The sequence below is a fragment of the Hetaerina americana genome, unplaced genomic scaffold (genome assembly GCF_022747635.1).
Source record: "Hetaerina americana unplaced genomic scaffold, ioHetAmer1.1.p SCAF_5, whole genome shotgun sequence".
Lineage (NCBI taxonomy): Eukaryota > Metazoa > Arthropoda > Insecta > Odonata > Calopterygidae > Hetaerina > Hetaerina americana.
Genome location: NW_027287095.1, coordinates 29773584 through 29800630, shown reverse-complemented (window position 1 = coordinate 29800630; position 27047 = coordinate 29773584). Strand labels below are relative to the sequence as shown.

Genomic DNA, 27047 nt, shown 5'->3' with positions numbered 1-27047 from the left:
GTGCAAAATATAACTAGGATGAAAAGGTTAGTCAGTTCAGCAATAGCAGTAAATGAAAAGTGTTACTGATAAGAAATTGCAAATGCAAACATTTTCACATAAACCTTGAAAGTGCATTATGGCATGAAGCCATATTTTTTATTCTTTTATAGAGATTAACAATGACCGATTAAATGAGAAAATTGGTATTTTAAATTTTAAGGGTGAGATTCTGGTTAAAATTATATGGATTATAGGGAGTAAACTAGATGTTTCAGCCATAGACTTTAAAATACTATATAAAGAAAAAGTCATAATACAGAAAAAACAGCCTTTAATGCCTCTATATAGGTTGAAATGGTGACAAAATAAAACATAAATTCACTATTATAAAACAGAACATAAGTGGTACCGAACTAAATGAAAGAGAATGACAATATTTCTTAAGTTGTGTCTATGAAACAACTCCATAATTACAATTACAGCAATAAAAAGAACAATATAATTGTGAAAATTAATAAAAGATAATGACAGCATTTCTAGTTTAAAATACAAAACATCACCTTATTCAACCTCTTGGAACAAAATACAGTTGAAAAAAACATGAAACAAAATATTTAAAACTTACAGAATTTAAAATTGTGTTACAAACACCACTGTCTCTACTAATGGAAACAAAAGAATGTATTAATCACATACAGTTTAAGCGACAACACCTACACTACATAAAATATTTTTTTTTAACTGTCAAAAAACTACAGAAATTTTAAGCCTACATTTACTGTTAAGCATATGCACCTCACCATGCAACTTGAATTAGTTCATGTAGCAGTGACAGCTTTGATTATATGTACCTATATATAATATGCTTAGTAAATGTTTTACAAAATATGTTATTTATTACAACACTTGACCATAAATTGAATCTTATGTGTCACAACTATACCAACACTCCTTTTGACTAGTGATAAAATAACATAACAAAATAGCAATTATAATTTAAAGGAGTAGTTGCCACAGAGTCATAATACCTCAGTTTGCTGGATAGAAAATGAATTTCCATCAATGAAATAGTGAAGTAAGCAAGTGTGTACAAATGCGAATTACAAAAAAAAGTCTAAATCTTGAGAAGTACTTCCTTCCCAAAAGATTCCTCTAACTTTAGAGACCCATTTAAAAACATTTAGTGAATGATTGCACATGTTAATTGCATAAGAAATAAAGTTATGGACGGATACTAATGAGAAAAGAAATGCTTAAGTACAACAAAAAAACTCAATATAAAGGTAATCATTGTGAAATAAATTCAATGTAAACCAAGCAATAGAAGTAATTAGGGCCAAACAGCTGTATGTACAAAACTAGAATGACCTGACTATAGATATGCCTACTAAATTTGCATATTAGACACCAAACATGGTGATTAAAACTACCTACTTTGGAAAGACATAAATGCACAACTTGTATAACTTATTATATTATTAAAATACGATTTACGAACGTTACAACACAACTACAATCTGGCTGCCAAATGTGAATTTGCCTACATTCTCACGGACCAAGAATTAATGCCGTCAACGGTATTCCCAGTTTATAAAAGGAAGATAAATAATTTCCAGTATCAGTTAACTTACGCATTCAGTCAAGTTTAAAATGAAGTTCAATAATTATGATAAAATGCATCTCAGTCACGCTTTACATTAGAAATGTGGCGGAAACAATTCCTCTTTCGGATTGATTCCTCCTGACTAGTAGCACGGTTTTGAGTGTGCCACTCTGTGAACGTTAATAGATATATATTATATATATTAGATATCAAAGATTTCTCTCAACTAATTACGTAGTTTTTCTCTTGTTAGTTTTGAATGAAATTTGCAATATGCGATCCCCAAGAGGATAGCCATTCAGTGACTCAATAGCTACTACAGCCTCGTCATAATTTATCATATTTACAAAACCAAAACCCTTGCACTTATTCGTTTGAGCATCTCTAATAACTTTTACACTATGTACTGCACCAAATGGTCCAAATAATTGCCACAGAACGTTGTCTTCTGTCTCCGGAGGAAGGTTGAACACGAAGATGCACCAACCTGACCCAGTTATGGCAGTCCCAGGCATTATTATTGGGCTTGTCTGAAGGCCCAGTGGGGTAAACCGTTGAATCCCCTTGTTGAAACGACCAGCAGTATGATGAATCGGGCCTCCAATTCGTCTGGCTTCTGGCGTCAAAAATCCAGGCAATTGAGATGTGATAATAGGCACGGTTGCTGCAGGTGCGGTCTTGTGCTGGTTACTAGCAAACTTTACATTTATCGGGACAGTCAGTCCTTTGGGAATAGTGCCATCAAGCTCTTTGATGGCTCGCTCTGCGTCACTTCGTAAGTCATACCTTACGAAACCAACACCTTTATATACAAAAGATGTCCCGCCAGCCCCATTGGTATAGCCACGAGCTGTTGAATTGTCGCCCAAGAGCCGAGATGTAATAATGCGTCCAAAAGGAGTAAAAATATTTTCCAAATCAATCTGTGTTATATTGGGAGGCAAGCCGCTGATATACAAATTTGCACCTTTTATTGCATCACTGCTTGGGCGGGCATAAGACACTTTAATGGTTTTGTTCTGCAGTCTTAGTCCATTCAGTGTTTTTATGGCTTTGTCGGCTTCTTCCTGAGATCGATAGCTCACAAAAGCGTACCCCAAGCTTTGCCCAGTACTTTTATCCCGTATGAGTTTGCAGTTATCAACTTGCCCAACAGAAGAGAACAGCGATCGAATATCTTCTTGAGCCATTGTCTGAGGAAGGTAATTAACAATGAGATTAGTTTGGCTCTCCACTGGTGGTACACCCGTATTTTGCACAGATGACATGGAAGAGTTGCATTGCAGGGTGCCATTCTGACTTGGCAAAACAACCATTCCGTTCTGCATCATGATTCGTAGCACAAAGCACGAATAATATATAAAGGCACACTTCAACAAATTGAATTCACAGTACTTGCTTTAACTTGTCGTGCAGAAGGCACTTAATACTGTAATTGAGATCAAGCCGTTCTCAACGAACACAACGGAACAAACGGATGTAGCAAACCAAGCTTCCCCCGTTTACTCGATTGGCTGTAGCTCTGCAGCATTTATTGATCTTGGAGGAAGTAGTCCCACATTCATCGTCGTCATCGGGAAATTCGTAAATTTTATTTTCATTTTTTTCCCTATTATTTTTCTAGTAAATGTGTTCAAAATTTAAAAAAATTAGTATTAGAAAATTTTTTGCATAGATAATTGCGCCACACTATCGTCTGCTTAATATGTTCTTCTTTTATTATTATGAAAATGACGCCAAGCTAACTTGTTTGGTGTTAGATAATTAATTTTAAAATAAGTATAGGAACTCAGTACATCATTTTTAGTTTTTCTTTCCGTGCAATTCTAGGTTATTCGATTTTAATTTCCTTATTGAAGTATTGCACTGGCATTTTCATTTACACTTGCTTATTGATTTAATTGTTGTACATGTTAAATAGCTCCTGCTGCAAAAAACGTGGCATAATTTTTAGAGAATTGCAATTCTCCATGGTTAATAAATCCATTATTCTTTCTTTCTCAATACCGCAATTATCTCTTTCTCGCCATTCCATTTTTAGCAGCCATTATGAAAATCAATATTTTTCATCTCCAGTGGAAGCCGTTGAAACCTCAAAATCTTACCTCGTGATCATACACGATAGTTCTTCTAAAGCAAATAATATAGCCAGAATATTTATCTACAATGAGTCCTCCAGAGCAAATCTGATAATAAATACTCTTATCTAATTACCACCTATCAAGAAGACGCAAGCGAAATGCAGCCACATTGGTTACAACCTTGAGCCGGTTCCTTCATGGTTGAAGGAATGCAATTTTAGAGTATAAGTACACACTGTCTGCCAAATAGTAACTGCTTTGCGCACTAGCCACCTAAGAAAAATTACAATGAATGTTAAAAGGTTTTGAGGTAATTTCTTATTGCTTTGATATGTGAGCATTCGAATATAAATATATTTCACATACATGCATTTTTTCGAATGGTTTAGGTGATGAAGCTTCTAAGGTTTTTACTGTGATCAACACCATTATGGGGAAACATTAATTTGAACTGCTTAACATGTATTGCATAATATTGTCGAAAACATTCATAATCCGTTCTTAGCTTATCCAAGAGTAGCTAAGTAGGTACAGACTGCGAATCGTGGTCACAGGGTGCTAATTAACGCTTGGTTATATTAGGATTATTTTCTATGGAGTTATTTATAATGAGCTCAATAATTAATGGACATTCATTCGACCTACCAAAGCAGCTTCTGGTACTGAAGGACGAATATGACCTTGCTTTGTAAAAAATCGTCCCAGATTGATTTTTCCGCAACTTCTTCAGCCTCTTAAATTGTGATTAATATTAACACTGACTAAGATAGTTCGTGGATTTTTCTCTTTTATTCTGAGCTAGAGCTGAATAATATGCATATGCATCCTTCCACTTCATTAGACTGGAATGGCTACGCCTTCAATCATCTATTCTAATTTTGTTCTTAAATGGTCAAAATTGCGCTTAGCACTGACCTCAGATCACCGTTTTAATTGTGATCACCTACAAAACATCACAGTGTGTGTGGGTTCATGCAAATGGATCACCAACGTAATTGATTTCGAAAAAACTAGTTCGGTTTAGTCAACTTTCTCTTCCTACTATTCTTGCCAAGCTCATGAGATATTGGCATATTTCAACATTCAAAAGTAAACAAAGTGATTTTCTGGCTAAATTGAGCAATAAATTTCATTTACCTCCTTTATGATTGAAACTAACAAACAAATCGCTCCCTTTTTCAAACATGCAAATGAAAAAGAATGCCAGTATGCATCTCTTGAGCTTGAACATTTATGAAAACTGAAACATTCTGACATTTACATATGTACTTTCGTATTTATTTCACCACATAAAACAAAAATTGTTATTGCATTTCAATTCTCAAGTAAAGTCCTCTCCACCAATCTAAAAGCAATTATTCCTTTTCTAAGGAGCTCAAATGTATCACATATCTCAGTTTCCAAAGGCTGCAAAACTGAGATCATGCACTAAACCCTGAAAAAAATGACTTACATCACTCTTCCCAAAATGAATATGCAAACGGTTCCTTTTTATTCCATCCTAATGAAAGTTCTTCCTAAATTTTCAAAGAACATGACTAGCTTATTTCCTTCCCCTACAAACTAAAAACCTATCACACCAAAAAAAGGATGCAACTACATTAAGGAGAAGACTCTGGAAAGTTCACGGTAAAATGGCATACTTCGGACAAACAAAATACACACTGAAAGATTCAAAGAACACAGCACATTGCAGGCACAAGAGGCCAGATAAACCCAACATTGCCTAATACCTTGTAGAAACATACCGTTCTATAACCACAGATGGCTTTCTCACCCTTGAAGTCCCATTGATCACCTGCTAGACCCCTTTGAATGGCTCATTTGAAAATCCACACTAAAAATCAATGCAGAATTAGGCCCCTATAACCTAATTACATCAATAATCACTCACTCAGACAGTAGCCCAAGCATACTCCCTGTTTTAAGTTACATCCATCACCCCAATCTTACAACATTAACCCCCTTCCTCACAATTTATTTCTTCACCATACTAGTCTTACTATCTCTAGATTCTGAATGTCGGTTATAAAAGACCATTTGCCTGATAAAGACCCCCATGGAATCGAAATAATTGTAGAACTTCCATTACTTGCCCAAATATATTCTCCCCCGCAGGCACCTCATTGCCCATAATTTATTTTCCATTTCCCTTCTTATACCTCATTCCTAGCCCCCCCCCCCCCCCTAATCACATCCAAGGACCAAAAAATCATGAAACCCATAGCTTGACAAGAAATAACAACCCGAGTCTCTGCTATGTGAAAACTAAAGAGCTTATCTGCCATATTCTTCCAGTTCAATCTTCAGGAAGGTCAACCTTATCCATAATTACAGTGCCTCTCCATGAACTTAACCCAGCATCTTCAAAAAATAAATGTCATCCACATGCGGCATGCATTATAAGGGTTGCAGAAGGTACCCTTTTCATCTTTTCTACCAACTCGCTCCCCTTACTTTTACCCTCTTTTAATTCCACATTCTCCCCCATTTAATTTAAAAATTGCCATGGCCAACAGCCTATAATTCATATTTAATCAAAGTCTATCCTCCCTTAGGTCTTAAAACAATTGCTAGAGTTACTCAAAATAAATGCTTTTCATTTGAATGAATCTAATCATGAATATTTTACATTAATTTTACAACTTTCCTTGAATGAAGAAGTTGTATGAATAAGCTACAAGTTAATATAAATAATATCCACTTCTCTGAGGAAAATATGTAGGTTGCCTACTTTCCAAATAATTGGAAAATTAACTCTGAAGCCAACTTTTAGGTAAGTGTTGATAATGCATGTTAATTTTTAATACATATAAGTAACAAATAATTAAGAGAGATACAGTGCAGAATGGCACATGTATTCATTTTCTGAAAGTAACTATTTCTCATGATTATAGCAGTAACACAATAAAAAAACATAAGGAGTAATAAGACAAACATAAAGCAGTACATACAATTTAGCTTTAATAGCTACACTATATCTTCAACAAATAGGCACACAGTTTGAGCATTTGAAATGTTGAATTTCTTCAATTCTATAAAATACATCGTTTTGCCTTTAATTTGAATTGACAAAACTTCTTATTACAACAGGTAAAGCCATGAACTAAAAAATTTTTTCCTGAGTCAAGTCCGATACTTGTATTTGAGCGCAGCCAATCATGATTACTATGGGTTCTGAAAATACAACTATTCTGAGATTTATTGACATTATTAGAGACTGAAATCTAAAAAAATATCATGATATATAAAGAACTTTCTTACATAATAAATGTTTTCTCTGAACACCTTACTCTAGCATACTGAATAAATATCATCCTCACAATCATTATGAATGGTTTGGAGAAATATCAATATTCTCAACACTCAAAAAGTAAATATTTTAGGAAATTAATCATCAGTGATATTGCAAACACCGCTTAAAACATCCCTTAATTTTTGCGCCATGTGGTCAAAAACTAGCTTCCTTAACCCTTTTCTGAATTGTTGAACAAGCTTCAAATACCCCTGAAATGAAAAACCATTATCATGGAAAGTAGAATTCTCAAAGAGCGCACAAAATATCTGGTTGGAATTAAATTTACATCAAATGAGATAATTTAGTCATATCTAGGTAAATTCTTTATTTAAAGTAGATTTTAATGACAGTATTTTATATGCCAACATACGATGGGAAATGAATATAAATTTATACATGAAAACTATTAAATATTCTCTGTATTTTGATTCCAATTGGAAAAATTCATTTCCCAAAAATATAAAATGATTCAATTCAGCTTTGATGATGCTAATGAAATATATAGTTTGATATTAGGCATTAAAACTATCCAGCTCTCTCAGATGAATACAAACTAATCAAAGGCAGATTTGGTGTGATGTTTTAAGGCATCCGGCATTTCTAGGTTGTTACTGTACATTGATGAACAAAACATAAAAGATTTACATAACGATAAATGAAAAAGAATTTGGTTTTGAAGTAAAAATTTCCCATTTAACACATCCCAAAGAAATATTTAGAATTTTTATTAATTAAGCCATTTGTATAAATATGATAGATGAATAAAATAACAGTAAATATAAAAGTTAAATATATATTGACATTACTATGAGACAGCATAAATATGCAGATACATTTTCTTTTAACTATAATAGATCTCTCTGGATTTACAAAATATATGAGGAAATACCTTACACTATAATTTCTCTTTTAATGTCACAAGGCATATCTAAGGCAAGGTGATTTAACAGTTGAAACGAGGTATTTCAATTACCTTGAGATGCTTTTGTACAAACAATATCAAATACAGCATGGCCCCATATTTTAATGACTGATAAGATAAAAAAATTAATTTTTTATCATTTTGGCAGTGTCTAAAGTTTTTGAGCTGTATCCAAAAATCACAGAACCATAAATGACAAGGCAATTATCATTACAGCACTTGGGGAAATTTTTTGTAGCCAATTCAGTAAGTAACAATCATTGAAGAGTCATAACTGGTGCTCTGTCTCATGATGGAACTAAGCACATACTCAGCATTGAAAAACTCTGTAAATAAAAAAAATACAGAATACAGTAATGCAATCAAACAAAACTTTTCCTAGACAGATAAGAAACGAACACAATAGCTGATGAGCACAATTTAAAGTTGACATTAGCTGGCTAAGAACAAGCATGATACACATCATTAACAGGCATAATGTTCTGTAATACGGTTCATATGAGTGCAAATAAGTATCATGTGCCATAGCCCTTAATCACATTTGTTTTCTCATCTATTCCATTTTTGATATGTTACCTAGGAGATGAGATTTTATGCACCATTGATAACTTCCACTCTCTTAAAATCTCTAGTCTTTTTACCTTTTTATTTCCTCATAAAATTGTGAGTACGTTCCAATTCACATGCCATTAACTATAATAAATCTATTATAACTATTCTAATACAAATTAATAATGAATTTATTATTATTTATCAAATTCTGTGAACAGGCACTGACTTTATCCTTGAATGAACATGCAAATGACTTATCTTCAAAATATTTCTGTAATCACAAACAAAAATAAAGGACTTTCTACAATACTGTGCGTGTGCACATTTAATTTTTCCTGCCACGCAAGGGTTAATCAGGGATTGAAGCATGAAACTTAATCTTAGCAATTTGTAATATTTTATTCCATAAAAAACTTATTAGCATATGCCCGCCACATATGGTTTGTATGAAAAATAACAGGAAGAGCTTTGGAAAAATAAGAACTCTTTCAGATATTGCTTAGGAAGATCGTTCGCATTCAAGCGTATGCACTCAAGTTTCTTTGATTGCATTTTAAGTCCCATGGTCAGGGAGGATTTCACTTTTGGGAATAGGAAAGTAGGCGCAGGTCTGCTGGTGCCAAGCTGGGACTGTAAGACTTCTGACATTGCAGAAGGTCTTTGCAAGCAGATACTTGACCGCTCTTGGTCAAGATCATCGGGAGAACTTTAGATCAGATCTTTTGCAACACCAAATTTTCAGGGATAATCGTGTGCACTGTCATCTTGTCAAAGCTAATATGATCTGCGATCATGTGCACACTAAACTGATGGTATGAATTCAGCACTTCATTCACATGTCAGGAAAAAATTATTACCGATACTTTTTACACAAACCTTGGATTTACTCTTTGGAGCAGGCTGGTTAGACTATTAGCCCGCAGGAATTCTTAGAACAGTGATATTATTCAAGGGCATCTGTAACCTCATTTAAGAATAATCCCTCTCCAAACATTCAATGCCTCTGTCATTCAGTAAATTCTGCCACTTCCTCTTAAGTCCCTGAGTAAGGTTTATGGGTTTCCCTCAATTGGAAAGTTTCCAAACTTTTCCAGGCTTTCCAGGTCAATTGGAAGTTAAATATGAACCAATTTCCCACAAAATTAAAATAAATTACTCACTGATTTTGGTGGAAGCAAGATGAGTCAGAAGGTGCAAGTCATTATCATGAGTTATCACCACTATCTTGTCCTCCTCAGCTTTCTCCTTCTCTTGCAAAGGCTCCTCATTTCCAGTTGTTGCATTCATTCCTTCAGTTTCCACCCCTTCCAGAGTCTCTTTCTTCCCCAGGTCCTTCTCTCCAGAAATCTGAGTTGACTTGGCTTGAGAATTCTGTGTCTTACTTGTGCCCAAGGCAGTTTTGGCATTCTTTCCTTCTTCCCCAGGATTGGACCCCTTGCCTTTGATCTTGCGTGTTACGGCACGGAGACTATGCTCCACTTTCCCTCCCGCGCACTCAATTATGTCCTTCAATATGGAAGCTGAAGGAATCACACCAGGAGTGATGTAGAAGGTTGTGCCCTAAATGAAATGTTTAAAGAGTTAACATATTTATTATTTAGATTCAACCATCATTTGATTGTCAACCTAATTCGACCACATAATGAGGACATTAATTTGGATTGAGAAGGATACTTTCAATATTTATGATGCGTCATACATAGGATTACAAACCCTGTGGCATAGCACTGCAATAGGTGGATGTGTAGTGCGGGTTTCTCGGAAACCCACACTACTATTGGTTAACTCTCCCAAGCATACCAGACAATGTATGTAGTGGGGGTTTCTCAGAAACCAAGGCGAGACAATGTCCGCCTACCGAATTCCCTTGTTGCTACAATGTTTCTACTATGTAGCGACTGAGAAGTCCCTCCTCCTGAAGGTGCGATGCTATTTCAAGTGAGACACTCCTGAAGCAGGATTCCCATTCCTTACCGATTCCTCACCTGATACCCTGCCTCTGAGCCCATCGGTCGAGACACCAGAGACGCCCAACCTGGCCCTGCTACACCTCTCTCGGCTTTCTCTGCCGCCTCCGAGTCCGTTGGCCTAGCGTACGACCACGCCCAAGACGCCCTACACCCGTAAGTGCTCGCTCGTCCCTACTCCCCAGTGCCTGAGCCCCATTGCTTAAAGGGTTAAGTAAAAGACGCATAAACTGAATACGACTCTGTTGCTACGCTCCCACCAATGATGTCGAGGCCACCAACCACGCAACACATGTACCATATCCATCCTGCAGTTATTCATTTCTAAAATTCTACCATCCCATTGCAAACAAAGGGGAGGATTTATGCATGGTTTTCCAATGCTTTCAAGTGTTCGGCATTCATTATGACTTGGCATTGTGATATACATAGCTTTTTTTCATTTTGATGCTATTGCATAGAAACTGTGGTTGATATACATTTTAATTGGGTAGAAAAAAATTAAAGCTTTCCATTTCAATGATCCTATAAATGAAAAATATAACATTTGTTTTTCAGCTAAAAATAAGTAAACACATGTTGAAATTTGCTTTTTTTCATGATTAAATCCATGACTTTCATGATACATTAAAAATTATAAGAAATTTCATTTATAAATTATTAATTGTAAATGCAGTAAATGATAGAAAGTCCCCTCCCATGGGCTACAACCAACAGCTGTGCTGACAGGAGCAATTAAAATTGCTCCTGGTAGGATCACCCATGCCAGATAGGTGGAAGGTTAGAAGCCAGACAAAAAGTAGTCCACATAACGTCTGTTCTTCAGTGAGGCGGCTGCAAAGGCATCTGACCCCAGTGGGGCGGCCATTGAGTGATGGTGTCATGTTAAAAACACTATTGAGGAAGGCAATGGGAAACCACCTCAATTATTATTCCCAAGAATATAATGATGGACAATATAGAGAATATGAGTCCTGGCAACTATGGGACTTGGCCCAATCGGCCGTGTATCATGCACAGCAGCAGGAGAGGCAAGGCTTCTGAGGTCATCGATTTAAATTCAACACTAAACCCAACTTCTGAGTAAATTAGTCTACTATTTGCTCACACTCCTATTCATAATTAGTACTTGTTAGGAATATGACAGCCCCTGCAGCATTAAGAACACTGGCCGCAGTGTGGTGGCATTCTTACCTGCCTCAGAGGTCCCACCAAGGTGAATTCCCCCCCCCCCCCCCAGGGCTTGTTGTTTTTAGCTGTCCTTAATATATTAATAAGGGTTAGGTGGAAGAAGTGACTATAATGACTAACCTAACCGCAATGAAGTTGTTAAATAAATAAATAATAGCAGAGTGTCAACCTTCTCGTGCCACCTGAAACTACTTAAGCAGTCACTTTATAAAAAAAGGTGAGCTCACCAATCGTTGACTTTAACAATCCTGATGTAAAGGCTACTATGGTCTGATGCTGTTGATGATCTGTGTTTTCCAGGTATGCCTTCAAATAGGCTTTTATTACTGGGCTACAAGATTCCCGAACACTGCAGCTGGTATCTTCAGGTCAGGAGTGACCTGAAAATGCCAGCTACAGCACAACCAAAATCATCCCAGCTATAAGTATCTCTTATGTGCACAAAGAAACCAAGAAGACACAGATGTTCAACACTTTGTGTCAAAAGACTGACTAAGAATAGGTTCTCACTCAAAATAAAAAAAAATGCCCACAATAATCAACCCTTAGGTGAATTTGGTAGTAGAATGCACCCAATACTAGGCTCAATGGCATGTGAACTTCATACACATACATTGATAAAAACCACAGTAAGCAACCCAAAGGTTACTTTGATAGGTGAGGGTAGAGCATGCTATTTTATCCTTTCACAACAATATTAAGGCTATCTAAAAATGACATTGATGAATAAAGAGATGATCTTCACCATGTAAAATTTAACCTCACTATTTGTTGAATATGTAGGAGGTGTAGTTGAGGTAATGATAGATTATTAGGGAGATAATTTTTACATACATAATTTTGGTCAATGACCAAAATTATGATTACCACCAAAAGCATTCTATGTACATAAAAGATAACATTCTATCTTCGGATGCACTGCTATTAAGCAGAGACTGGTTAAACATAAAATATGACTCAGGTTTTTATTTCAAGAAGCTTCGAACATTGCATATAGTTATTATCATAGCTAAAGTGATTTCCCTCATATGATGATTTTTACCAGAATGATGTTACACTACAAGGAAACCTAGGTTGTAAGCAGTAAAACTACTTCATGTGGCACACAAGGTATTTTTTTCTTCTGGCACTACTTCAATGGATAGCATAAATCTACTTTGTACAAAAGGTAAATTATGCAGAAGCTGTTATAATGAAAAAGAGGATTTGGGAGTCTGTAATAAATACAGTAAACTCCCAATAATTAGGACCGGACAAGTCTGGACTTCCACGATATTCAGGAGCCCAGCAGTGTGCGGTTTATTGAGGGGTAATGGGAACACTACAATTATTTAGAGCTTAAGGAGTATTTTTCCTTGAGAATTAAGTTGTATTAAGTCATAAATGGGCCTTGTCTGATTTGAAAAAGAATGTTAAGGCCAAAATTTTTCTGCCAAGTATTATTTAGATGTTTGGCTTTGAAAACACTAAGCCCCATATTTATGTAGAGCCATCCCTCAGCTCTGAGCTATTCATCCAGCTAGGAGAAACTCTACAGGGTCTCCTAAATCCAAATTTACCATGTGTTACTCCAGGAGTGGAAGTTCCTGAAAAGTCTATCATGTCAACAACTTGTGAAATTTTGATATTAATCAATTTATACAATAATTAATATCCTCATTTGATCTGGGTGAAAGCGTAGCTCATAATTATCATAAAATTTAAGTCACAAAGTACCATTATTAATCATTTATGCGATCCAAAAAAGGATGTATGTAATACAAAAATAAAATATGGATAAATTAGGCACTCATTACACATTTTAATGAACTGTGTTCCTAAAAGTAAAGCTCCCATTATTGATTTTTTTGAGAGAAAAGTATTAGTTCTAATCAAGTGCGAAAACAAGAAATGGCTGCATATTGAGCAGCATATCATAGATGAAACTTATAAGTATCATATAACTAGAGAGTCTGTTAACAAGATATAAATATTATTGGGGCGATCTTCCTATTTTCCTAGCCTGAGACAAAATCAACAGTACATACCTTAAATAGTGACATCCGCTTCTGTTTTTGCAATACTTGTTTTAAATTAAATTTGTACATTTTTTCCATCTCTGGATCATCAAGAATATATGGGGTTTCATCTGATGGGAAAGAAAATAAAACCTCTAAGAATGAACAAAAACTGAAAAATCAGCCAGACATCAAAATACACGATTAAAGGAAAGATTTAACTTACCGACAAATTTTTTCTGAGAAAAGCATTCTAAAGCCCATTCGATTTTTACAATATATTTGCAAGAGGATAAGCAGCATAAAAACTTCACAGTTCTCTTCCCATTTGAAGTGACTAGATGGGTAGCTTCACGGCATGATGCAGCTATTGATCCTCCAAGCTGACGGATTTTCTGTAATTACGTATATTTTAATAGAATTAGATGCCCTTGTGCTTTATGCTGGAGTCAAAGCTATAGGCATAGCAAAAATTAGCAAGGGGAAGAAAATAATATAAAAGCAGAATATTTGAGCTTTCTGCTGTACAAAGCAAGCTGGCCTTCATATTAAGTATGTCTCAATTAAGAAGGGAAATAAAAACATCGTGTTAGAATACTGCTAAATTAGTACAAAAATTTGTTTACATATAGTGTGGTGATTTAATGATCCATTATCATTTTATATATTGTGGTAGTATTTTGACATAGGATAACCAAAGAGGACACCTAAAAATTGAACAATGGTAAATCTATAGACTAGTAAAATACTTAAACCTTTTTCTAGGAGTATAGTAATCCTTATGAAGTTGTAAGGTAATACACATTTATTTATTAAAAGTCTGCACAGCAGAATAATTATAGGTCAGACATTTTACAATAACAAGTACCAAAACCTTAAGTGGAGGATATCCCAAATAGGTGGGATTGGAACCCATCACCTCTGGAAGAGTATGCAAGGAAGTTACCTAAGAGCCACCTTAGTCAGCAGTCAAACTACTTTTTTTACATTTAACCTAACTAGAAAAGACAGATCAAAACAAAATCAACTCAAATTTGGTTATATTAAAATATAAAAGCTATTAACTAACTCATTAGGCTAACTAATACTCATAATACCCTTCAATGAACATAATTTAATTTGCATGAATAATCATATATGAATTCAATTTCTCCTCTGATCTCAACCTGACCTGATCAACTGCAATAAAATTATACTGTAGCTTTTTCTATTTTAAGAAAAATATGGTGAGTTAATGATTATAATAACTTCCAATGTATTCATAATTTTATATCTTATCAATAAAATTCTTAACAAATCCTAAATTTAATAAAAATATGAGTGGCAATTTATAATTGTAACACATTGGTAACTGTGAATAGGGAAATAAAAATAGAAGAAGAGATTGCATCGTTGCTGAAATTACATCCATGCAAGCAAAAATTATATGACGGAGGTGATTTTCAGATGTAATGGAATGCTGACGGCAGTTACAGAAGGGAGAATGACGTGCAAGCAAAAAAACTGGAAGAAAATAATGAACATTTTAGCTAGCATGAAGTGAGATAGATGACATGAAAATTTTAAGAATAACTTAATGTAGCGCTATCTGTAAGGATGTGCGAAGCTGAAGCCTTTACATTAATCAAATATTAAACTATTCTTGATTAATGAATAATCTATGAATTTACTTGGCCAATGTTTCCATTAATGGACAATTGTATTTACTTAATATTTGACTAAGTCTCACAACAAGAAATTCAGGAAAGAGCTCCTCATGGAGTAAATAACTATTATTATAAATTGACAGACATTATTACCAATATATATGCTGAAGCTAAAATTACTGTTGAACCTCATTATAATCATAATCCATTCCGCAATCTTTCTCGTAAAGTAAAACACTCATTTAGTGATTTTGCACATAAATTAATGTAAAATATGATAATGCATTCCATACAGAAAAAAAATTATACAGGGTTCACTCAAAGAAAATTATGTATACATTGTCAGGGATAATTGACTTAATTCAACTTTTTTTCTATCGTGGAATGAAGCAACCAGGAAAACAAACTTGAATTGTAGAATCAAAAAATAATCATAATAAATTGCTATTTATTTACGATACATACCTCATTCTTTTTCACTAGGTAGCTGTTTAAAGAGATTTTTTGCCAACGCTTCAAAATTTGGTAAAAATGCGATTGAGTATGATCATTGAATTCATTTATGGCATACATAACCACTGCCTTATTCGGGTGATGCCTGCCACGCATGGTACGATGCAAAAGTTTCCTGTGACCTCCACATCTAATTTAGCCTGATGTTTTGGACTTAACACTTCTTGAAGGCTCATGGAGTTTCAGAATGGTAAATAGGCAGAGGTTCGATTTTCATATCGTTGCTCAAATTTGTGCAAAATAGTACCATGAGGGGGTCAGGTAATGTATTCTCTTCTACCGTTATGTGCACAAATATAAGTTTGCTTCGGCATCTTCTTCCCAAAGAGATCTATCTCATCACAATTAAAAACATGCTTTGGTGGGTAACCCTCAGAATCTACAAGCTTTTTGAATTTGCCGATGAAGTTCTCTGCTACCTTTGCCTCAGATCTTGCTGCTTCACCATGCCTCAAAACGCTGTGGATGACGGTTCTTCTCTTTAACTTCTCGAACCATGCATGGCTCCTCTTAAATACTTCTTTGGCCAATAATAATCCTGACATCTTTTGAAAAGATTGGAAAAATAACTTTCCCCTTCTCACAAATTATATTCTTGTTAATGGTGTTGCATTACAATCACTTTTCATTTATGCATATGAGAAGCAACCTTTCAGTATTGCTTACCCTTGCCACTCTATTTGAAGCATCTACCTCCTTAGTCTTGTCTGCTTTCTTGAAGAAAACGTCAATCATTGATGGTGACCGATTCTTGATGCACATACTAGATCAGCCATGCTCACACCTTGTCCTGGATTTCCAATGATTTTACATTTCATTTCTACCATTATTTTTTATTTTCATTCTCTTATGGCTTTCTTCAAATGGATTTTTCTTCGGGGTTAATTTTAAAACTATGCACAAAATATTATTAAACTTTGCAAAAAAAATCACTAATAATATATTTGAACAAAAGTTTGGAAAAATGTGTTATGACTAGCTATGCTAAGATACTAGCAGAGCGAGTGCCTGAGACAAACTGCAGTAGCAGGTATGCCATGAATCTGAGAATTTCCCCCCTCCTTGTCACTCGTTACACGAGAAGTTGCTCATTAAGCTAGTCATTTTCAGAACCAATATTTTTGCTCATTATGCAAATTACTAGATGTGTGAAGTGCTCATTAAGGGAGGTTCCATTATACACCCTTTATGACAAAAACAAATATTTTGTTAAAAAAGGCTATCTCATAAAACTTTATCTTAGCTATACGATTCAACTACCATTAAATACCTAAATGATATCTATACAATTCCCCACTTTATTTTGTCATATATAGATACTTCTGATAGTATTCCTGTCACAGTATGGTTTATATTCCAAACAATAGTCATTTGTGCAGAGTTCCACACAAGATCACAGCATTATGTAAAACATATCTTGTCTAAAATCGATCCCTAACAGCAGACTGCTACTAATACAAAATAATAATAATAAAAATTATGCTTTATGCTGCAACTTATATTATTATGAAGACACCACCTACCACATTCCCGTGTGGTGACTTGCAGAGTAAGTTGTAATTTATAGAAGAAAAAATGTGAGTAGATCACAATCAGGAATTCATTTAGAATAATAATCAGTGTTCAAACGCAATCGCCCATGTATTGGCCATATAAAAATTATTAAAAAGTTAAAAAAAATAGTTATGATATTGAGATTGATAGAGCTGAATTTTTCTTGTCATGCTCACATTTTTCTCATTCTAGTCAACAAATTACCCCAATGAAATGAATATTACCTTTTCAAATTTTGCAGGCTGCAGTCCAGAAAACATTACAACTGGATAACCTCCTTCAGGAGCAGAAGAATTCGATTTAGCAGATGAATCAACTCCATCTTCTTCAGTTGCTTCGTCCTCATTATCTTCTCCTGCTCGTCTAATAAGAATAAGAGAAATGAAGTTTAAAACCGAGTTGCCGTAGAATCCGGATTTTATTATTCTCTAACATTTCATGTATTTCCAAGGTTGTGAAAATTTTTCCTTGACATTTTCATGCATGAGTAATACTTGTAAGAGATATGTGTCCAATAATGAATGTTCAAGCAATTTTTATGGGCATAATTTATTGTTCAAAACTTTAATGCTATGCTATACTGTATAACGTAATGTGTAATCTATGTGGTACAGGTTTCATTGATTTTACTTTAGTACTGCATCATTGGCAGCACTTTAAGTAGAAATATGTTCAGCTCACCGATGACAACAATGGAGGCACTTTGCAATGAGCAATACACTTGAATTGAAGTTTTGCTTTCTGAACTAACTGTTAGCCAAGGCCTAGTTAATGATACAGAAGACTAGCAGAGAGTTAAGAGAACTAGAAGATGGCGTAAAACATTTGAAGAGTGGAGACAATCAGCTTCAAAGGAAGGTGGACCTGAAGCTCCTGCCACTACTCTCATAGAATTTGCTCTTCCCCAACTCTATTCTTTCTATTATTTTTCTTTTAGATAACCATTACATCTCCAGTTATGAGCAATCTATCTGGCATTTCTTTTCTTTATCGTGCTTCAAATGGTATTTTCCTCTTCTACTCTTCTCTCTAATTTTACATTTGACCTTTTATTTATCTGTACATTTGATCATCAGTGCCCATCTTCATGAATGTGTTTGGAAGCCTACTATTCTTTTTTGGTCTGCTCCAATTATTCAAGAATCCAATCCATGTACCACTTTTCAAGGTAAATGCCTCCTTAGTTAGAGCTTATCTTTCCATGATATTCATTGAGGTAATTCCTGATTCTCATCTTTTAAGAGAGAATGGAATAAAGCAATAGCATAGAATTAGAGGACATATATTCTGCTATGTGAGTAGTCAAGATATATCAGTCTAAAATATAATGACTCAATGAAAGCACTGTCCACTACAAATGTAATGAATAAAAAAACATATAGAAAAAATAAAACACTAGGGGCAATGGGTTGATTCCTCATCAGCTACAAGGGCCAAATATGGCATGAAGGTGCAGGAAAATACCAGCACTCTCCTTAACCTCCCTATTCACCTAAGGTAGAGTTTGACATCTTGGTCCCTGTCTCACTGTCCTTACATAACTGCTCACTTGATAAGTTTCATTCAATTTCTATTTCTCCCCCATTTCAGCATGAAAGTAGAGCTGTCATTTCCTCATATAGCAGTGTTGCCATTTCCAAATGTATGTGCACCATTGGAGGCCTGTGAGAAAATACTGACCTAGTTGCCTCACCATACCAGGATGTAATCACCAAAAATCTTGAAGTTGGGTTTTTGTTGCCTTAAAAATGGATAACTTGTCAACCATACAATACACACTTTGAAAAAATTAAAAGAAATATCGATACATACATCCTTGATTTTTTCATCTCTTTGGTGGCTGTTCAAGAAATATTTTTTAAATTGTAACCATTGGGTAACCAGAGGACCTAGGTTCAAATTCCGGAGCAGGCAGATATTTTTCAGTGGTCCCCTGATCCCTACTTGAGGTGCTTTGTGGGGGGCACTTTGAGGGAGCGCGTTGTCTGGCGGATGGGACATTAAACTGTAGACCTCTTGGCACCTTTCTTCAAAAGTAGGCTAATGCCAATGTCAGGTTTCTCTCCACCCTCATCCTTTCCTGTCCATCCCTAATGGCGCAAATGACCTCAGCTGTCGATTGCCTCCCCTAAAAACTAAAACTACTATTGTAAAAATTCCTCCATTGCATAATTTTTGACAGAGAAATAATACACAAATTTGGGAAACAGACAAAACTCAGAATAGTTGATATCTTTACATTGTTGAAATTTCAAGCTGATGCTTCTAATTAATGGCCAAACTGCAGATGCATTTATGTCAAAATGTGGAGAGTCACTAAGGAGTAAGACATCCTCTGAATGTATTATCCACCTGTATCTTCTTTTGTCAACATAGTAGAATTTTACTTTTCTGTACTTTTACTTTCAATTTGAATTACTTGGTCCACTGCATTCAATGATGCCAGTAAATCTACTAGATTCTCTTCTATGAATGCATTTTCATCTTGAAATGGAGCAATTTATTTTGTTCCACTTCCACCTCAATGCCTTTAATGTCTATTCCTTGTGCTTCTTTTATCATCTCTTCTAATACACATACTTCAAATCATCTACCTCCTCAAGATAAGCCAAAAGTCATCTATTATAAACCTGCTAATGCATATCCTTAAAAAAAAAAATACAGGTACTGGTTTCTTATGGCTGATCTAGTATTAATAAAAAATTAAAACCAGAAAACAAATCAGAGAACATATTAAACCTCAGAAAAAAAATATTTTAGGATGGAAAATTTGATTCTCCATAGATATGCATTTCAATTACAAACCAGACTAATTAATCAACACTGTAAAAATAAACATACACATGTACACCCATTAAACTGATGAAGGATATCATCTGCATTTCTACTGACTTTCAGCTTTGAAACCTGAACTATGTATTTCCATTATTTCTCCTGGTTTGATTATTATGGGATTAATGACCATGTATATTTTTAGACACATGACTTAGCATGAACGTTCCGTTATACATATAAAATTTATTTAAGTGTTTACGAATAGTTGTAGTCATTTTGACCCTGGATCAATTAAGCATGAACTACATATGCTTCTTACTAGAAAGGGAAACTACATAATAACTGAAAATAGAAATAGCTGAAAAGGACACAACAAGGGTCATTCTGATTCTGTAAAGAGAAAAATACTTACCTTTTCTTAATGGCTAGTTTACTCTCCTTATTTTCCTGTGCTGAATCTTTATCAAGTTTGCGCTTCAATCTCCTCTGAGAACTTATTTGTCCAGGTCGGAATTTCTCATATAATTCTTGAGTAATTTGAATTGGCACTTTCCAAGCCGCTGAAACCACAGAAAATTAAATATAACTACTTGAGTCAATCAGTTGACACAGCAAAATATTTACCCTGTGGAATCCTGACATAAAAAGTAAATATAATGAGGTTCTCTATGAAACAAGAAATGTCCAAAATACAGCTTAAAACCCCATGATTAACATGTGAAGTAAATTGGCCATCGTGAAGCGTACACACTGCACTCACAAAGGTCATTTGATACGACAAGCTACCACATCTACATAACAATAGAAACCTTAAAATGACATCAATATGTAAATTTTATGTTCACATAAACACATTTTCCACCATCTCAGCCTGACATTCATGGTTGCCTCATGTATAAGCTATTCATACCATTTACTAAAAACTAAAGATAGCACAGCAACATCCACCAGTAAGACTTAAGCATGTATTTACAAAGTTACAAAAGGAAAAAGTTAAAAATTTTAGTCTTTACATTATTAGAATATTCTCAATCACTTTCAAGGTATGATGTATAATCTGTAGCTAATGATGTACCATCTTCATGATTTCTTAACATTACAGTCACTTACGACTGACTGTAACAAATTTCTAGGTAATATATTACAATATGACAATGCATTTAAGAGAGAGTCATGCAGAGTCTAAATATGTATGATAATTCAATATTATTAGTTTAATAGTGGATATTTAAAAAAAATGTGGTGTAAACTACCTGCATCCATGGCAATTCCATCCTAAAAGCCATAGGAATAAACTTACAAGAGATAATTAAATATCCCTCAGTAATAACAACAATTCAATAAAGTTAATAATTTTGTAAGAATTACGAGCTCTAGTTACATTGAGATCCCAATCTATTCAATCAATGATTTATTGGAAGATAAGTAGGATTTCTCTGATGATAAAATTAACTATCTTAATCTTGCCAAGAATGTTAACCAATCTTGCCATTCTATAACCAAAGATTTTTTACTATAATCTGCTTTGATATCAATACTGTTACCTACCCATTAAATGAGGTACTAAGGAGTAATCAGCAACAAAAGGACTCAAGCTACCAATTCCAGGCAAAACAGTTCCAGGAGGAAGTGGCTGATATTTAGGATTGGATGCCATGTGTATCGCTCCGTACTGACCCACAAAAATTTCACATAACCAGGTAGCATTGACAACTACTTTCATCCAATTTCGTGCAGTCTTGTATTTGATGCCCTCGGCCCTGCAAGTAAACAAAATATTATGAATTAGCATGTTAACTAGGAGGTGAATTTAACTCTTCTCACTTATCTTGCAGATGCTGACATTAACAACTTTGTCAAATCTGTTATTTATTTTCTTCAAAACATATAATTCTCAGCTAACAAATAATTAACTAATCGAATCAGCCAATTTTTGGCATTGAAGCACATTCTTATTTAGCTGATAATGGGCCTAAATCCAAATATGCATGGCAGTACTTTCTGATTTACTGTTCTATGATTAACATACAATTATACAGATACTACAATAGAAATGTCTCCAAACGGAAACAAAAAAACATACATGTAGTATAATTTAAATCAAAAACCCCTTCAAATTCCATTAAAACACTTCAATATTCACTTCTTTTAGAACAAATTAAACTAAATGAGCACATATCAATCACACTTACCTCCTACATATGAGCATATGGTTATGCCGGGTATAGTATCCAGTGTACTTGGCACCAACCTTTTCTATCATGTGTTTCAACCTACACCTTTCATCACCTTCAAAGCCTGAACATGAGATTATGAGTTTCTTACATGGCTTATCTTGGTCGCTGAAACAAAATTAAAAGAACTGTCAAGGAAAGATAGGAATTTGTTCATACAATGCTATGGATTCCCAGATTTTGAGTAACAAAAATGTTTTAATAAATCATGTTAATTATAAAATACATGCAGAGGAATTAATTAGCAATAAAACATTTCTTTAAATACTCAAATGGGCATCTGTTGACCAAAATAGACTACCTAAATGGTGTAGGGAAGTGAAGAGCTTGCCAAGGTGGAGCTATCTGCTGCTTGGTGATGACATCATTCAGCCAATATGCTGTCACACATCGCTTACCTTCCCTCAAAGCCTGTCATATACATAAAGTTATACATTAATCAACATATATTATGAAACAAGAAAACAACAGTAAAACAAAACAAAGATGATCATTATTTTTAAACAGAAGATTCTATGAAATTAATACATTTTTATCATGCATTACAACTTCACCTGCTGAACCAGAGGATTTCGCTGGGTTTCGCAGAGTACGTGGGTCACTCGTGGGCAGTATGCCACCTCTACCTCTCCACCATTTTCTCTTATCACTGTACGCCATGATGCAGGATTTTCATCCCCTTTTAAACTATGCTCATAATCCAAAATGACAAACACACACCCCAGAAGGCACAAGTCAGGTGGAACTGCAAATAACATTTGGAATAGTAAATTAATGAGGATCAAAGAGAAATCATACAAAATTCAAGACATCTTTTTAATAGGAATATATAACTTATGCCGGTCAATCTTTACTAACCATCATAGACAAGATGAAAGAAAATATGTCCTCAAATTTTAGACTAGAACTAAATAAAACTTACAGTTGGTTTCAAAATGATAAAACTATGAACTTGGAAAGTGAGTTACTCTGCTCAATCTGCAAAATACACTGCTCATAGAGCAGAGCATTACATAGATTCTGAAAGCTTCATGCATGTGGTAAATGCAAGGTATTCATTCTTTGACAGGTGTTACTTTACTGGCTTTTAACCAGACTAAACCACACAAAGGAGCCAAAAACAAAGCAAAATGCTCGTTTGGTCAAATTTTGAAGACCAAACTAATTATGTCTAAGCTGACAAAAATCTCAAGGTAAACAAATGAATGTTCCCTTTTGGATACATTGATGTATTTGCCGAATTTGTATCAGTGCCCTCAAATAATGAATATTTGTCACCAAATTCCATATTCTTGTATAAAAACATATTAAAAAAATTTACTAGAGTGAAAATTTTATTTAAGTGTTCAGACATATTTTAGATTTGTTTTTGACCTCTTGCATCACATGATAACTTTCAGTGAGACTGGGAGAATAGGAGCAGTTGAGTGCCAACGAAAGATATTATTAAGCATTGATGATACATTCTGATCTTCATATGCATGTAGTACCTTGATAGGCATTTGCTATCAATGAATATCACATTTCTAAACATATAAATTAATGCACAGTAAATTTAAATAACTTTCCTGGATTTATTTTGGCTTCAACAATGACTTCTTGCTTTATGATCAATAGTTTTTCATTTACATCCTTCTGAAAGGTGACATCAAGATGGTGGCTGGCTATTGGCTTCTATGATATACTATATCCTTTAATTCAACAAAAAAGTTGCGAATTTTGTCCATTTTCATTCTAAATCCACTAATCTGAACGATCTATTCTTGAAAGCAGAGATAGTTTTTGGAAATGTTTTTCTTGTTGTGCTAGTAAGTTTGCTAGCATGTGCCATGGCATCCGATATCGACATGCTCAAACAGGAAATGATAATTTTAAAAGATTCTCTCCCAGTTAATAAGGCTAACCTAAGTGAGGGTATATCATTGGCTAATACTGTAAAAGTCAACCCAGAGAAAGATTCAATGTCTTCGGCTTCTGACAAATCAACCTCCGGTTGGTCTAAACTTAGCAGTGACTTGAAAGTAAAACAGGCGCCAATCTCAAAACATCCTGCCATTATTTATGACTACATGGATTTTTTAGTAGTTTTGAAATTATGAGATTCATTTGCTGACACTATCTACATTACTGGCTTATCTTCTTTCCTTAACAAACCCCAATATTCACACTTTCTATTATTAGCTTGACCATATCCAAACTTCTATCATTTGGTCTGTCTATTTAGTAATCACACATTTGTACCATAAAACCAAATTTCAGACTGCCAGATGAAAACCCAAATTTGCAGCTTCTGAGATTTTGAGCCTCCAAAGAACCCTAGGAACAGAAATGACAACACTGCCATATTACACTAGTCTACTATGGATACGGGTCTACTGGCATCATAAGTGTCATGATCATCCCAAACCATGACCTTAAAGCAATCAAACTTGTATTTTTAATTATGACAAAATTGTACTTAGAATGTGGAATGTGGAATTTGTACTTAGATAATGGCATGGCACCTGAGGGGTCAAATATCAATGAAAATTGATTTCACAGGCTAACCAAAGCGAAATGAAAAGTTTGAATTGCTGGACGAGGGTTTGCATTCGTCACAGTCAGATAGAAATTATTTTGCCACTAGCTAACCCATTCTTGCCATAGTAGAGCTCAATACAGATAGCATTATTCTGGGATTTCAACACAGCAATTATTTTAAAATCAAGATTACTCAGGGTCCTTTCCATTATTTTTAGGTTAAAATTACACATTTTTACATTGTGCATGTAAATCAATGTACATGAAATAACCATAAAAACAGGGTGATTAGTATACCCCAACCCAGTTGACTGTGAATTTGAAGGAAGTGTACTGGCCATTTTAGACATACATAGAAAATAGCAATTGAGATTCATGATTATACCATAAGTGAGTTATGGGAAAGGTTAAAAGATTTCATATCATGTCTCAGACTTCCAATTTCATATAAAATATGAAACAATGAAATTAAAATAGCCCTAAAAGAATCTTATTAACTTACGACGAATGCTTGGATTATGCCCATAGTATTGAGAACGCAGAGAGCCTGGATGAGGAGTCCCCTGCTGGTGTGGCGATACAGCGACTGGCTTTCCACCAGGACCAGAAGCATTTGGTGCCTGGCCTTTGGGGCCGCCAAACCGAGCATAGGTAACACCTGGCTTGCCAGCCACAACAGAGCCAACACCAGCTGTACCAGCAACACGCACACCCATCCCTGGACCTCCTGCCCCCTGGATGTTGCTGTGGCTGGTCTGGATGGCAGCAGTGTGACCTGGCGTTGCCGGAGGTGAAGGTCGGACACCACTATTTGATATGTTTCCTAAAGTCCTCCTCTGTTGCTGATAGGCCAGCAACTGTTGTTGGTGAAGCTCTTGCCTCTGCTGGGTTGTCAGCAAGGCAGATTGAGTGCTTGCTTGTTGGATGACTGCAGGGGGATGCCCAGGGCTTGGGGTCGTCAATGGCTGCTGCTGCTGAGGATGCAGTTGGTGGTGCTGTATGGGTTGTGATGACGATGATGCAGGGGAGAGGGATGTCGATACTGGGGTTGATGCAGGTGAGGCTGAATTTGGAGAGGAGATAGCTGAAGGAGGGTTAGCATTTTGCTGAACGGCAGGGGGTGGGACAGATGGAGGAGGTGGGGGAGGAGGGGGCAGAGGAGGTTGTTGCTGCATAGCCTGGTGCTGTGCCGTCATCAGCCGTAGCTGCCCGGCAGCGGTTCCATCCCCCACTAAGGCACCAGGCTGACCTACCGGTACCCCAGACCCTCCTGTTCCTCCACTCTGAAGCCTGATGCTGAGCATGTTGGCAAGGGCAGTCTTTGTTTTGGGGTTCACCAAGGGTTGCTGGGGAGAGCTTTGTTGTGGCTGCGGAGCTGGTTGTTGAGATGTTGGCACCTTGAATAATTAAAATAAAAAATGCCTGAATGTAAAATACAACAAAAACTTCCTGACCTGCTTTCACTCCTCGAAAGAGACACGTCCTAGGAGTGCTATTAATTCTAGTAGTAGAAACTTCAAGCATTGCTAGATAACTGCTTTTTTGAAAAACCACAATGTGGCAATTCAATGAAAAATATCATATATTCTTTCTAAAGTTAATTCATCGAACATTTATAAATTCAAAATGAAGAACAACACGATGCACTCACCACTATTCCACTCCCATCATCGACGGAAACTCCAGAAATCTGTTGCTGCTGTGAGGTGGGTATTTGTCCTGCTGTGGCCTGAAAACAATTAATTTTATTGCAGCTAGAATATGATGAATATGAAATAAATAGACGGGGGCATGTTCACAGAGAGAAAATTGAGTATTTTTATGAAAATCAGCCAATGATCCAAAATTGTTCTGAACTTCAAAATGAGGATAAGGATAACCAAACAGAAATATAATTTTGACTCTTGATGTCCAAAAATGTGGAGAATAAAATAAAGAAGCATATATTTTTTCCTTTGAAATAACTCTCAATAAAAATCCTACACATTAATTTGCATCAGATATTAACAAATTAAATAAAACAGACTTGAAATGACTTTGATATGAGCCTAAGTAACAATTATGAACACAATTCTGTGATATTTACTTTTATTATTCATTGACTTTAACACAATCAGAAACAAAGCATATGAATTCAGTAACAATCTAAATTTAAAACTGAAATTTGTGCATTACTTTAAGGTTAATTGAGCAAAAATATTTCTATTGAGCT

The 27047-nt window shown here is 35.2% G+C and overlaps 2 protein-coding genes across 2 annotated transcripts in view; both read right to left on the bottom strand.

Annotated features, from left to right (window-relative positions):
- Nucleotides 1-312: 312 nt before the first annotated feature.
- LOC139694447 (ELAV-like protein 1) lies at nt 313-3104 on the bottom strand. The gene has a single exon (XM_071593039.1). The coding sequence runs from the start codon at nt 2914-2916 to the stop codon at nt 1816-1818; it is 1101 nt and encodes a 366-aa protein (XP_071449140.1). The 5' UTR covers nt 2917-3104; the 3' UTR covers nt 313-1815.
- Nucleotides 3105-7385: 4281 nt separating this feature from the next.
- Nucleotides 7386-27047, bottom strand: part of LOC139694446 (PAX-interacting protein 1-like) — a 35014-nt gene continuing 15352 nt past the window's right edge. Inside the window, exons 9-20 of the mRNA XM_071593038.1 lie at nt 26487-26564; nt 25338-26232; nt 22870-23060; nt 22617-22726; nt 22274-22423; nt 21630-21841; nt 20494-20641; nt 17531-17669; nt 13820-13988; nt 13624-13724; nt 9599-9998; nt 7386-8212 (exon numbers count right to left, since the gene is read on the bottom strand). Coding sequence (XP_071449139.1) covers nt 8130-8212; nt 9599-9998; nt 13624-13724; nt 13820-13988; nt 17531-17669; nt 20494-20641; nt 21630-21841; nt 22274-22423; nt 22617-22726; nt 22870-23060; nt 25338-26232; nt 26487-26564 — 2676 coding nt within the window. The 3' untranslated portion in view covers nt 7386-8129. The remainder of the gene's footprint in view (nt 8213-9598; nt 9999-13623; nt 13725-13819; nt 13989-17530; nt 17670-20493; nt 20642-21629; nt 21842-22273; nt 22424-22616; nt 22727-22869; nt 23061-25337; nt 26233-26486; nt 26565-27047) is intronic.

Bases quoted from the DNA above. Each gene is read 5' to 3' on its own strand.
- LOC139694447 (XM_071593039.1), bottom strand. From the start codon at position 2,916: ATGATGCAGAACGGAATGGTTGTTTTGCCAAGTCAGAATGGCACCCTG.